The following is a 14,574-nucleotide window of genomic DNA, read 5'->3' as shown; positions in this document are numbered from 1 at the left end:
AGCCCACTTCAGATCCTCTGTCCCCCTCTCTGCCCCTCCCTCGCTCACACTCTATCTCAAAAATGAATAAACATTTATTTTTAGAAAATTACTGTTTAAATTATTTTCATTATTCATTCAATAAGTAGTTATTGTATGCCTATTATGTATGTATCAGGTGTTGTACCAAGAGCTGATATATTGTGATTAACAAATAGATGTGGTTCAACAACTTAACAGTTGTGAGAAATACGAGTAAACAGGTAATGATAATAATAAGGGCTGTGAGGTGGGTGCCATGAAAGAGCAGAGGAAGGGCTCTCAACTCTGGCTTGAGACAGGGAAGGCTTCTCTGAGTGAGGTCAGAGCTGAGATTTGGGTCAGAGATACTAAGAACAGCTAACAGGAATCGATTGTTTGCTATCAGTGAGGCACCTTCTAGGTGCTTTACATACCTAATCTCATTTAATTATTAAATTTACCCTAAAAATTGGAAACCGAGTTGTAAAGGAGAAAGCGACTTTCCAAGATCTCTAAGTTAATAAGTAGTGAAGCTGGGATTTGACCTCAGGTAGTTTTATTTCAGAGCCTATGTTCTTAATTACCTCTCCCTACATAGCTAGGTAAGAGTGTTCCAGTTACGGCATCCTCTTTGTCTTTGGGTGTTTAGGTAGTATGGAAAGCCGTTTGCAGTACTGTATTTTGCCCTTAATAAGAATTAGAACGTTATTTTGGCCAGGTGGAAATAAATTTGCATCTGAATGCCAACTGTGTTTAAGCTACTCTGGGGTTAGTCAAAACAGTGAGATACTGTCCACAGCTCAAGGAGCTTGCAGTGAGTTCGAGGGGGAGAGACATGGTTTTACTTCTTTTGCTTCTTTTTGGCTGTTTCTCCGTTGATGACCTTGGCAAAGGTAAGGCTTGCTTTGAGGTATGAGTCTGGAAGGATGAATAGTGTTTGGATAGGCAGAGATGGGGAATGGGAATTCTAAGTAGAAAGATTCAAGAGCAAAAGCATGATGGTGGGAAAAGCTTAGGGAGCTTGGGGAGATGGGTTTTTTGTGTTTGTTTGTTTTAAATAAGGGTGATAAAGGTCATTAGGTAGGTTGGAACTTGATCATAGAGTCTCATTCCAAATAAACATATTTAAGCTAGATTTCTACCAAGTGAGCTTAAACACATGGAATGTTTTCTGTCTTTGAAAACGGGTCACTCCAATTTGTTTGGTTAGGTTTCCTATGATTCATTTTATGTGTTTAACAGTTCCTACTCAGCATAACAAATTGATGTTAAAGGGCATAAAAAAATAAAAATTGTTCAGTTTCATCACTTAAAGATAGCCACTATTAAGATGATTTACCATCTATATTTTTATTTATAATAAACTTATCTGTAAAAATAGCATTATGTAATACATATATTTTTGAAAGCTGTTTTTTTTTTTAATTAAAATTTTCTTTGAGTTTATTTATTTATTTTGAGAGAGACAGAGACAGTGCAAGTGGGGGAGGGGCAGAGAAAGAGGGAAAGAGAGAATCCCAAGCAAACTCCACACTGTCAGCACAAAGCCCAACATGGGGCTTGAACCCACAAAACTGCGAAACTGACCTGAGCCAAAACCAAGAGCCTGCGCTTAACTGACTGAGCCACCCAGGAGTCCCTCTTTTAAAAAGTTAACAATAGATAATCTTCCACAGCAAATACTGTCTTTATTGCCTAGATGATATTTCACTTTATGAATATACTTTTAATTTATTTGTCTACTACTCTATTGATGGACATCTCTGTGTTTGTTTTCTGCTGTTATTTATATCTGTGACCAGTTTTTTATCCTTTGTATACTTAATTCTAGTTTATTTCCTTCTAAATTTCTTGAGGTAGATTGTTAAAAGGGTGTGTACTTTAGGGTTTTTGACCGTATTGCCAGATATTTTTTCAGAGTTTAGAGTGTATGAGTCTTCCTTTTCTCTTTAGCCTCTCCAACACTGCTAATATCAGTCTTTTAAATATTTTTACTAAATAAAACATATTGGAGAGGAGAAATTAGGTTTTTTCCAAACCATATGTTCCTTTATATCCTTTTTTAACCTATATGTGCATCTTTCTATATCTGTGTTGGCTAATTGTTTGGTTGTGTCTTGGTTTATTTAATTAATCTCCTATAAATGGTTTATTTAATTAGTTCTATATAAATGGACATTGAGTTTGTTTCTGAAGTTTTACTGTTATAAACAAGGCTATTCCTTCATCATTGCATAATTGACCCATTTTTTATAGTTTATCTTAGTAAAAGTGTAATTGCAAGGGTAAGAGCAGCTCTTTTTTTACATTACATGGTTTACTGAATACTTAGTATTGATATTTTTTGATCTAATATAATGAGACCAATAAGTTAGTAAGTTGAATTAAGTTCTACACATAAAATTCTGCAAATAGTAATTGAGGGAATATCACATGCAAGACTCTAGATGCAAGACTATATTAGATTCTAGAGAATTCATAGGTAAAAAAGACACTGTTCTGGCTGTAACAGGAGTTTACAACCTAGAGATTGTAGAATTGACTCAATAGCATAGCGATGTATACACTTTAGATTGTTTTATTGCCTTGATCTGCCATAATGTCTTTATAGACTCTTAAAGGAAAACCATATAGATGTATTTATTTATACTTTACTTATCTTTTTCCTAAACAGGAAAATAGTTCTGCTTGCAGGATGGGCATTGTTCTTATTCCTTGTATACAAAGTTTCCAAAACAGACCGAGAATATCAAGAATACAATCCTTATGAAGTATTAAATTTGGATCCTGTAAGTAGTATTTTTATATAATGCACATTAGTTTATTGATCCCATGAAAATACTGTAAGTCTAAATTCTAAAAGAAATTGGGTTGTGCCTAAAGAAATGAGACTTTGGATATTTAATCTATTATTCTAATGTATATATGTTTTTTAATCTACAAATGTTGATTGCCATTCTAGTAAGTCTTGGTTTGTAATTTCTAAAATGTAAGAATATTTGAAGTGAGATGAGAAATTAGTGTATTTTTTAAAGACTTGTGTAGGATTGGTTTAATGCAAAGTTAAAACCAGGAGTTCATTTATGTTGGTTGAATGATAAAAATCTTATGACCCTTTGTTAGATGACACTAAGGCAGTGTGTTTAAGTCTTTGTGTCTTACAAAGAACTGGTTTCATTGTAATCTTGGATATACCCTTTAGGTGATTTCCTGATTGAACTTGATTGATGGATCCCAATAGAAAATTAGTCTTTTAGATATATCAGAGGAAAGTTAGAACTGAAATGAATGCTAGAGATCCTCTAGCCTTTTATTCCAATGGAGAAAACAAGGCCTGAAAAATTGTGTCTTGCCAGGAGTGCCATAACTTCTTAGTAGCCAAGCTGAATCTAGTGCTCTTTCTATTTTTCCCCCAAACCACTTTTTTTACTTCTAGTATTTGCTCAGTAGATGGCTTGATCCAGAGGTTCATATAATATAATATAAATATGAAACATACCTAGTTTTCTGTTTTGGAGAAGCAAAATTTGCTTTAAGACTAATAAAAGATTTGTGAAGACTAATAAAAGATTTGTGGGCAACTTAATGCCATAAAAATTAATATGAAAAGTTTATTAATAGAAATTGAGTCTAATTAGGAAACAGCTAAGGTAACCTTCTTAAGTATTTATTTAATATTAAAATATTGATAAGCAGATGAAACCAGATTTTCTTCAGATTATTTCTTAGAAGGGAAGTTAATCTTTGATTTGAGGGTTTCTTCAGAGAGACTTAATTTACTGTGATCATTCTTTGATATTTAAATGTTACTGTCCTTTTATTTCAATGTGGCATTATGTAGTTTTACTCTTAAATCATTGGTGCCTAGTGTACTGCACAACATGTAGGTGCTCAATAAAATAAATATATTGGACAAAATAAGTGTATTTTTATTAAAAATACATGGGATGAAATTTAAGGGACAAGTATATAGGATGAAAACACTTTCTCTTTCTGAAAATATTTTAAAACATTTTTTTAGTATTTATTTTTGAGAGAGAGAGAGAGAGAGAGAACAAGTTGGGGTGGGGCAGAGAAGAGAGGGAGACACAGAATTCGAAGCAGCCTCCAGGCTCTGAGCTGTCAGCACAGAGCCTGATGTGGCACTTGAACCCACAGACTACGAGATCATGACCTGAGCCGAAGTTGGACACTTAACCAACCGAGTCACCCAGGAGCCCCTCTGAAAATATTGAATAGTTTATATTTTAAGTTCAAAATGGGATGAATTATGTTTTTACAGCATTGTGCTTAGTTTTACTAAAACAAAGCTTTCCTTTCAGGGGCAACGGTAGCAGAAATTAAGAAACAGTATCGTTTGCTGTCACTTAAATATCATCCAGATAAAGGAGGTGATGAAGTTATGTTCATGAGGATAGCAAAAGCTTATGCAGCGTAAGTATCATAGGACCCATTACACGTTTTTAGAAGTGGTAAAGAAAGTTCTTTATTTGAATGAAATAGTAAATAAAATTGTTGTCGGGCACTTTGAAATGCTAAAAACCTCATGTGTTGAATCTATTATTTATGGAACTGCATGACAACCCAAAAGTGCTAATTTAACTAAACTTGAATTTTAAGTAAATTAGTTAAAGTAGTGCTTTTGCCCTGTGATGTTAGTTAAATTAAGTAGTAAGTTAATTGAGCTATTTTCGAAGTATCCTGATTAGAAGAAGATATGCTTACACCTTGTTTTCATTTCTAGGCTTTTATTAAGCTAGATCTATTTCTCTTGTTTTGGAAATGTAGCTGTCTCATTAAACTATGTAAAGACTAGTTTAATTTTTGGGAAACAGGATAGAGTGTATAAAATTAGAGGTAGCTCTTCCTTGAGTGTTAATATTACAAGAGGTAAAAGTTAGCTGGATTCTTCAGGACTCATAGGCATATCCCCATATAGCTCTTGCATTGAATTAAAGAGTTAAATACGGACAAGATATTGTCTGTTTTTAGAGGACTCAGTGATGTATCATTTTGTAAGCTGATTTTAAAAATAGAAGTAAGTCATAGGATACTCAGATATAATAGCAAACTGTGAAAGTGACATGTGAATTATAGAAGTTTGGGAAATAATCATTTTATGCTTAATAAAAGTCTATTGACTGTGTCTCCTGTCCCCTCTTTTTTGTGAGCTGCTTGTTACATATGTAAATATGATTCTGCAATAAAGCAGTGCCATTAGGAGCTTCTGAAGGGTATACTACATTTTCTGCATAGCAGATGTCCTCCAGATTACAGTCTTTCAGTTGGTGTCTCCCCCTTTTTTCATTGTGTCTCCTCCGGCCATTTACTCTCATTGCACAAGTGTTTCAGTGCCTTAGCTGCTGTCTTCAGGTAATTTCAGAAGAATTAAAGATACCCAGAGAAAGTCAGATAGCTAAGATTATTTAGTAGTTTTAATTTTAGTTTAAATTTAGTTTTCAGGTATTGTAACTTTATTTATTTTGAGAGCGAGAGAGAGCAAGCGAGCTGGTGAGGGGCACAGAGAGAGAGAGTGAGGGAGAGAGAGAAAATCCCAAGCAGGCTCTGAACTGTCAGCGAAGAGCCCAATGTGGGGCTCGAACTCACAACCAGGAGATCATGACCTGAGCCATAATTGAGTCAGATGATTAACTGACTCAGCCACCCCAGGTGCCCCAGGTATTGTAACATTTTTAAGTTCATGAATTTGTCCTCAAGTTAATGGAAATCTGACTCTTTATGATGTATGGTCACTATTCTAGAAAGTACAGAAGAATAATATATGGCTTTTGGTTTTAACTCAATTACCTGATCAAGATATAGAATGTTTTGTGTTTAAAATGTCTTAAATAGTTGATGGTCCATCAGACAAATGAAGAAGTAAAATGATTATGGGACCCAGAACTTTGAGATCTTGTAGCTTGTATAAGTATAAATGAATTAGATAAAGGTACATTTTACTAATTACAAGTTCTGAGTGATTGAAGTTCCCGTTTTTTATGCATTACTCTAGCAGCCCAAGTATAACTCAAGCAGCATTTAAAGGCTTTGATCTGCAAAGCTTTTTAGAATTTGCTTTGGTTATTCAGGAGATTTTATTTTCCCTTATGTGCCCATTACAATAATAGGCTTGGGTGATTCCTATTTCTTCACACCAGTTTCTAACTTAAAGAAAAGGAGTTCTGGTTATTTTTGAGGAGTTAGACCAACTATTGAATTTTCTGGTTCATAGTTTCTGTTTTTTCTATAACCATATAGTTGAGATTTGGTTTTTGGGTGTAAAACCTGTTTTTAACCTACTGTATAGTGAGTGGACCACATAGAGGTTACTTTATTTTAAAGGAACATTTTTTTTTAAGTTTATTTATTTTTGAGAGAGAGAGAGAGACAGAGCATGAACAGGGGAGGAGCAGAGAGAGAGGGAGACACAGAATCAGAAGTAGGCTCCAGGCTGCGAGCTACCAGCACAGAGCCTGACTGGAGCTCGAACCCATGAACCGTGAGATCATGAGCTGAACTGAAGTTGGATGCTCAGCTGACTGAGCCACCCACGCACCCCTAGATGTTATTTTAAAGCTATTTTAATTTTTAAAAACATGTGTTTTCATGTGTTACTATATATGAATATGTAATTTTGCTTTACGTAGTCAACTCAGGGTCATTCACCTATAATTTAATGAAAGCATTCTCTAGATTAGGTTGTATGATCTGGGGCCCCCGAAGCTGTATACAGAGTATATGTGTATTTGTGCATTTTTCTAGAGCAGAAGGGTTATAGATCTTATCAGATTCGTAATAGAATCTATGACACAGCCTCCTACCTCCAAAATTAAGATATATAATCATGTTTAGGAAACCTTATACTCATTGAATTTTTGAAAGTTCTGTTAATATCATTGGTCTTGTTTAAGCTCATTATATATGAATTATACTAAAATTACATAACTTTTAAGTACTTTAAGTCTTAGAAGTGGTATTTTACTGAAGCACTAATAACTATCCAAAAGTTAGTTGCTTTCTAACAACTTTTTAAAAAGTTGATGATTTCTTTAATTTGAATATTGAACATGGTGCGTGTCTCACACCAGTTGTACAAGTCAGCTTAATGAATGAGTTAATGGAATTGTAATCAGCTGTGTGTGCAGTTTGAAAAAATCAAGTGCTTCTATGATGTGAACTGTGCTTTATTTTGTGAAATTTGAGGGCATTGTTTGGAAAACAGCAGTTTATTATGTTGCTATCGTCAGAAAAGTAGAGGGGATAGAGTTATGTTTGGGAAAAAATTCTGGTTAGAAGGGCGAATAGCTGAAGTCCTAAGTGAGTGGGCAGTTGTACAGGGAAACCAGGGCAAAATTTTTTGAGAAACATCCCTCCCTTAGCAAAACAGAGCTACCATACGCACCCCTCCTTCTGAAGTTGCAGTCTCTCTGATAGTGCTTTTTGTTGGCTTCTTTATTTTACTCTGGCCTTGGTCAAATAGCGTAAGTGGAGTTATGGTTAAAAAGGGACTGAGGATGTCAACATACTTGTTTTCTTAAATGACTAGAGAAGTTTAAAAATATTTGCAATCCCTGTTGAACATAGATATAAAAATTCTCAACAAGGTATTACCAAATCACCTTCAACAGTACATTAAAAAGATCATTCATCACAATCAAGTAGAATTTATTCTGGTGCAAGAATGGCTCAGTATCTGCAAAATCAGTCAGTATGATATACCACATTAACAGAATGAAGAATAAAAATCAGATGTTTATTTCAATAGATGTAGAAAAAGTATTTCACAAAATTCGTATGTTTATGATAAAATTCTCAAAGTAGATTTAGAGGGAATGTACCTCAACATAATAAAAGCTATATATGAAAAACACAGAGCTAACGTCAAAGTCAAAGGTGAAAAGCTGAGCAGGAATAAGACTAGGATGTCCACTGTCACCATGTTTATTCAACATAGTACTAGAAGTGCTAGACACAGCAATCAGAAAAGAAAAAGAAGTAAAAGACATCCATGTTGGTAAGGAAGAAGTTAAATTGTCATCATCTGTACATGGCATGATACTGTACATAGAAAACCCTAGGGTGGCTCAGTTGGTTAAGTGACTTTGGCTCAGGTCATGATCTTGCTGTTCCCAAGTTCAAGCCCCATGTTGGGCTCTGTGCTGACAACTCAGAGCCTGGAGCCTGCTTGGGATTCTGTGTCTCCCTCTCTAATTCTCTGTCCTTCCCCTGCTTGCACTCTGTCTCTCTACTTCTCAAAAATAAACATTAAAAAGGGGTGCCTGGGTGGCTTAGTCGGTTAAGCGTCTGACTTCGGCTCAGGTCATGATCTCACAGCTCATGGGTTCATGCTCCGTGTCGGGCACTGTGCTGACAGCTCAGAGCCTGGGGCCTGCTTCGGATTCTGTGTCTGTCTGTCTGCCTGTCTGTCTGTCTCTCTCTGCCCCTCCCCCACTGGCAGTCTCTCTCTCTCTCTCTCTCTCTCTCTCTCTCTCTTAAAAATAAACGTTAAAAAAAATTAAAGAAAAGAAAAAAGAAAACCCTAAAGATCTCGAAAAAGCTATTAAAAGTAATAAATGACTTCAGTAAAGTTGCAGGATACAAAATTAGTACCTAGAAATCAGTTGCATTTTTACACACTAATAATGAAGTAGCAGAAAGAGAATTTAAGAAAACGGTTCCATTTACAATTATATCAAAAAGAATAAAATACTTGGAAATAAATTTAAGGAGGTGAAAAATCTATACCCTGGAAACTATAAAATACTGATGAAAGAAATTAAAGATGACACAACCAAATGGAAGGATATTTTATGCTCATGGGTTGGAAGAATTAATATTGTTAAAATGTCTGTATTACCCAAAGCAATCTACAGATTCCATGCAATCCCTATCAAAATACCAACAGAACTAGAACAAATAATTCTGAAATTTGTGTGGAACCACAAAAGACCCTGAATAGCCAAAGCAATCTTGAGAAAGAACAAAGCTGGAGGTATAACAATTCCAGATTTCAAGCTATACTACAGAGCTGTAGTAATTAAACTGTATAGGAGTGGCCCAAAAATAGAAACATAGATTAATGGAACAAAACAGAGAGCCCAGAAATAAACCTGTGTTTATATGGTCATTTAATGTATGACAAAGGAGGCAAGAATATACTCTGGGGAGAGACAGTCATTTCAGTAAATGGTGCTGGGAAAACTAGACAGTTACATGCAAGAGAATGGAACTGGACCACTTTCTTACTTCATACACAAAAATAAACTCAGAATAGATAAAAGACGTAATTATTATGAGATCTGAAACCGTAAAACACCTAGAAGAACATAGGCACTAATTTCTTGGACATCCACCATAGCAGTCTTTCTAGATGAAGATCATAAGGCAGGGGCACCTGGCTGGCTCAGAGCATTCAACTCTTGCTTTCATGGTCATGAGCTGAAGCCCCACATTGGACATGGAACTTACTTAGAAAAAAATAATATTAAAATCATAAGGCAAGGGAGACAAGCAAAAATGAACTATTGGGACTACACCAAAATAAAAAGCTTTTGCACAGAGAGGAAACCAACAAAAAGGCACCCTATTGAATGAGAGAAGATATTTGCAAATGATATCTTCAATAAGGGGTTAATAATATCCAAAATATATAAAGAACTTAGCAACTCAACACCAAAAAACCCAACAATATGATTTTTAAAAAATGGGCAAAGGACCTTAATAGATACTTTCCCAAGGAATACATATAGATGGTCAACTGATGCATGAAAATATGCTCAGCAGTACTAGTCATCAGGCAGATGCGAATCAGAACCACAATGAGGTAACACCTTAGACCTGTCAAAATGGCTAAGATAAAAAAGACAAGAAATAACAAGTATTGGCGAGGATGTGAAGAAAAAGAAATCCTTGTGCACTGTTGGTAGGAATGTTTATTGGTACAGCCACTACAGAAACTGGTATGGAGCATCCTCAAAAAAGTAAAAGTAGAAATACCATATCATCCAGTAATTCCATTACTGGGTTTTTACCCATAGAAAGCAAAGACATTCATTCAGAAAGATACATGCACTCCTATGTTTATTGCAGTATTATTTATAAGAGCTGAGGTATAGAAGCAACTCAGTATCCATTGATAGATGAATGGATGAAGATGTGGTATTCATTTATACAATGGAATATTATTCAGCTATAAAAAGGAATGTGATCTTGCCATTTGTGACAACATGGATGGACCTGGATCTAGAGGGTAGTATGCTAACTGAAATAAGGCAGAGAAAGGCAGATATCATATGATTTCACTTATATGTGGGACTTAAAAAACAAAGCAAAGGAATAACCAAAAGGCAGAAACAGACCCATTAATATAGAGAACAAACAGGTTGCCAGAGGGGAATGGGATGGAAGAATGGGCAAAATGGGTGAAGGGGAGTGGGAGATACAGACTTATAGAAAGAATAAGTTTATAGATAATAGTCTAAGAATAAGTCTATAGAAGGAATAAAAGGTACAACATAGAGAATATAGTCAATGGTATTATAATAGCATTGGTGTAGTGACAGATGGTAGCTATGTTAGTGGTGAGCATAGCATAAAGTATAAACTTGTCAGATCACTATCTTGTATACCTGAAACTAATGTAACATTGTGTGTCAACTATACTTCAGTTTAAAAAAATAAAAATAGGGGGGCACCCGGCTGGCTCATTTGGTAGAACATAGAGCTCCTGATCTCAGGGTTATGGGTTCAAGCCCATACATTGGGTGTAGAGCTTACCTAAAAAAAAAAAATAATAATAAAAGATAGAAATTATGGTTTAGGTGAAAAAAAATTGAACTCTTTGAAAATTGTTGCTGTTTTTTTAAAGGTACTTCTGCATTCTGTCTCTTACTGTGGAGCTTTGTTGAATAGAAAACTACATTGTATCCTATGTGCATATGTTCTGGGAAATAGAAATACTGTTAAAATTAGATTTGGACATAAACATAATCTTTTGCCACATGGACTTCAAAAATGCCTTTCTTACGATCTTACTGGTCATTTTTGTGTGTGTCTGCCTTGTCTCCTTAACAACGTAAAGTTTTTGAAGGAATTGAAAATTTCTTTCGGTGTTTTTTTTTTAACATCTATCTTGGGATCTGAAATAAAACCACTCTCATTCTGTGCCTTGGACCACTGCCAAGGTCAAGGGTTATATTTCTTTTTAGGTGTTAAAAAAATCACTCTGGGGGCTCCTGGGTGACTCAGTTGGTTAAATGTCTGACTTTGGCTCAGGTCATGATCTCATGGTTTGGGAGTTTGAGCCCTGTGTTGGGCTCTGTGCCGCCAGCTCAGAGCCTGGAGCCTGCTTTGGATTTTGTGTCTCCCTCTCTCTCTTTGCCCCTTCGCAGTTCATGCGCGCTCTCTCTCTCTCTCTCTCTCTCTCTCTCTCTCTCTCTCAAAAAGTAAATAAACATTAAAAAAAATTTTTTTTTTTAAATCACTCTGTCACTTTTATATTGCTGGATTAAAAAAACGTTGTTTCAGCAGGTTTTTCCCTAGTCCTGACAGTTGTTTTAGGAGAAAATTGTGACCTCAGCACAATGCAAAATGACCTTTTCTGTAGCATTGGAATTTTCCAGGTGTTCATTTTTTTCTTTTGAGAATGTGGTACCAGTTTTGGAGGGATGATTATTATTAATTTGTAGTGGGTTTATAAGTAGGTATATATTATTAAAGTATAAGCAAAGCTCATTGAAGAAATTTTGGAAAATGTATAAGGATATAAGAAAAAAGTCCCTGTAATCCTCCCTGCTTGCTTAGAAAATTTGTAAAGTTTTATCTTCCAACTTGAACTGGCAAAATTTCAGAACCCACAGGCCAACCAGGAATTTCTCTAAAGTCTCAATAGTTAGCATTTTCTTTAATGTAGAATTCCTTTATTTTTATCTGATTTCAGAGAGACTTTTCTTGATTTCCTGAAATTAATATCTATAAGAAATGAGTTGGTTCATTAATAGAGTTTGTATATGTGAGTACTTTCCAGATGCGGTTTTCTAATTTTGCAATTTTGTTCTTAATGCTAGTTTAACTGATGAAGAGTCCCGGAAAAACTGGGAAGAGTTTGGAAATCCAGATGGCCCTCAAGGTGTGGTAAATAATAATCAAAAATTACTAGTGGTATAGTGTGTGTGTGTGTTTGTGTATTTAAGTGAAAATATTAATAGATTGAAAGGAATATTTGATTCTTAGTTTGTGAATAGGAAAATTATAACCTCAAGGAGTTAAATAGATAGGTAAATTGAGTTTCCTTTAGCTAATTTTTATTTTTCTTTCTAGCAGCCAGTTGGAAAGATAGAACTCAGATTGGTCTGATGAGAAGAGTGATCATTGTCATTCATTTCCAATTAGCAGTTGATAAAAATTGGATGAAAACAATCTGTTTTTCTTTATTGACTTTAAACATTTTATCATATATTCATAGTGTTTACATAATGACATATAAAAAAATTTAGATTTCCTAAGAAGGAATTCATATACTTTGGTCGAGTCCCCCCTGCCCCCACTTCTGGAAAAATGTATCGACTTTTCTGTAATGGGAACACACATAATATAATCTTTCTGAAAGATTTTTTTTTGGCGGGGGGAAGGGTTGGGGTGCAGAATTTTGAAATATAAATAAATAAAATTGGAAGTGCAGATTCTTCAGAAATATTCTTCCTATTTTAGCCACAAGCTTTGGAATTGCCCTGCCAGCTTGGATAGTTGACCAGAAAAACTCAATTTTGGTGAGTACATGTAAATAGGACACATTATAATGTGCTAGATATATCTTAGTACTATAGAGAGCTATATCAAAATACTGTTATGCTGTCTTTAATTTAATTGTGTATTATGAAAACTTTTTATATAATAAAGAAAAGAATTGTTTCCCATTATTAGGTTGTTGTTTGGGGCGGTGTGGGTTTTTTTTTTGCTTGTTTTTCTTCAGAGGAAGGGCAGTGTGTTCTAAATGTTGTTTTAAAACCTTAAAGCTGTGGTGATTTCTTTTGGAGGTAGTTTCAGGTTGGGTCTTATCCTTGGTTTGGGGAACTGTGGTTTTATATGGTATCTATCCTAAGTAGTGCTCAAAATTTAAATTATCCTTCATGTCACATTTACCCAGGTGAAATTAATGTTAATATCCTTCATTTCACATTTACCCAGGTGAAATTAATGTTAATATATGTTAAATTAATGATATATATTCCATATGGTACTTAGGGAGGCAGTAGGGTATCAGACTTTTATTTGGTGATAGATTTTACAACTCTGAAACATCAGGAATTAACTTACTGTTCAGGAATAGATGTTTCCCTATTTCACATATCTTAAAAATGATTAGGAGCTATCTTTGAAGCAATAAAAACATTCATATAGTCTGTAATTTGTTTTGAAAATGGCTATTTAATGTTATTTTATGGCTGACAAACATTTGTTATCTTAGGGATGTATGCTTTCTGTGTGTAAGTGTGTCTGTCATGCTTAGGATTACTGTGGGAATACTGGAGAAGAGGATAGTTAGCTACCACATTTGGAATCAAGCAGTAGGAGAAAAATCTAAGACCAATAGACAGAAATTACTTGTAAATAGAACATTATGAAGTTGCTCCTTGATAAGGAACCAGGATTCTATCATTTATTTCCAAGGCACTAACTACTTACTAACGTGTAGAGCTATAAGTATCTGACTGGAAGGAAAATATAATTTATAAAAGCTGTTTTGCTGGTATTATTTACAGAGCAAATTAAAAGGTGACTTGTTATATTGGATAAGAGCGTAAGTTTTAGAATTGAAATGCCTGGATTCCAATCCACTTACTAGCTGTGTGACCTAGGACAAGTCCTGTAACCTATGTGTGCTGCAGGTTTTCTATTTGCAGAAGAAAAATAATAACGGTAGCTTTCTCATAAAATTTGAAAATGAAGTAAGAATTAAATGAAATAATATAAGAGGAGTGCTTTTTTTTGTTTTTAGGAGTTCATTTTTCTTTTAAGAGCTAGCAAATGGGGGAGGGGTAGAGAGGGAGGGAGACAGAATCCCAAACAGGCTACGTGCTGTCAGCACAGAGCCCGATGTGGGGCTTGAACTCAGTAACTGAAATCATGACCTCAGCCAAAATCAAGAGTCAAATGCTTAACTGACTGAGCCACCCACGCTCCCTGAAGAGTGCTTTTGTTAGTGCCTCCCCCATGCAAGCCTCAAGGTAAGTGTTCATGGATATTTTTATAATTTACCTGTGAAAGCCATAATTTTTTTTCTCTTCAATTCTAGGTTTTACTTGTATATGGATTGGCATTCATGGTTATCCTTCCAGTTGTTGTGGTAAGTGCTAGCTCTTTTTATTAACTGTTTTTTGGAAAGGGAATTGGTGGCGTGCTTTGGAGCCTCCTATAATTTGTATTAGAATATAATCCATTGATCCTTGAATTTTAAGAATCTTCTATTCATCTATACTTTAAAGGTTTTCTAAAGGTGATATCATTTAAGTATGTGAAAGTATATCTCCTCCCATACAAAAGTTACATATAAGTGAAATAATACAGGTATATGTA

General features: G+C 34.9%; 1 protein-coding gene across 1 annotated transcript in view; it reads left to right on the top strand.

The window, feature by feature from the left end:
* SEC63 (SEC63 homolog, protein translocation regulator) overlaps positions 1-14,574 on the top strand; it is a 74,739-nt gene that overhangs the window by 18,869 nt on the left and 41,296 nt on the right. Inside the window, exons 3-7 of the mRNA XM_043592056.1 lie at positions 2,675-2,789; positions 4,322-4,434; positions 12,066-12,127; positions 12,709-12,767; positions 14,294-14,344. Coding sequence (XP_043447991.1) covers positions 2,675-2,789; positions 4,322-4,434; positions 12,066-12,127; positions 12,709-12,767; positions 14,294-14,344 — 400 coding nt within the window. The remainder of the gene's footprint in view (positions 1-2,674; positions 2,790-4,321; positions 4,435-12,065; positions 12,128-12,708; positions 12,768-14,293; positions 14,345-14,574) is intronic.

The sequence above is a fragment of the Prionailurus bengalensis genome, chromosome B2 (assembly GCF_016509475.1).
Source record: "Prionailurus bengalensis isolate Pbe53 chromosome B2, Fcat_Pben_1.1_paternal_pri, whole genome shotgun sequence".
NCBI lineage: Eukaryota > Metazoa > Chordata > Mammalia > Carnivora > Felidae > Prionailurus > Prionailurus bengalensis.
The sequence above is the reverse complement of the archived record's forward strand: the minus strand, read 5'-3'. Positions and strand labels throughout refer to the sequence as shown.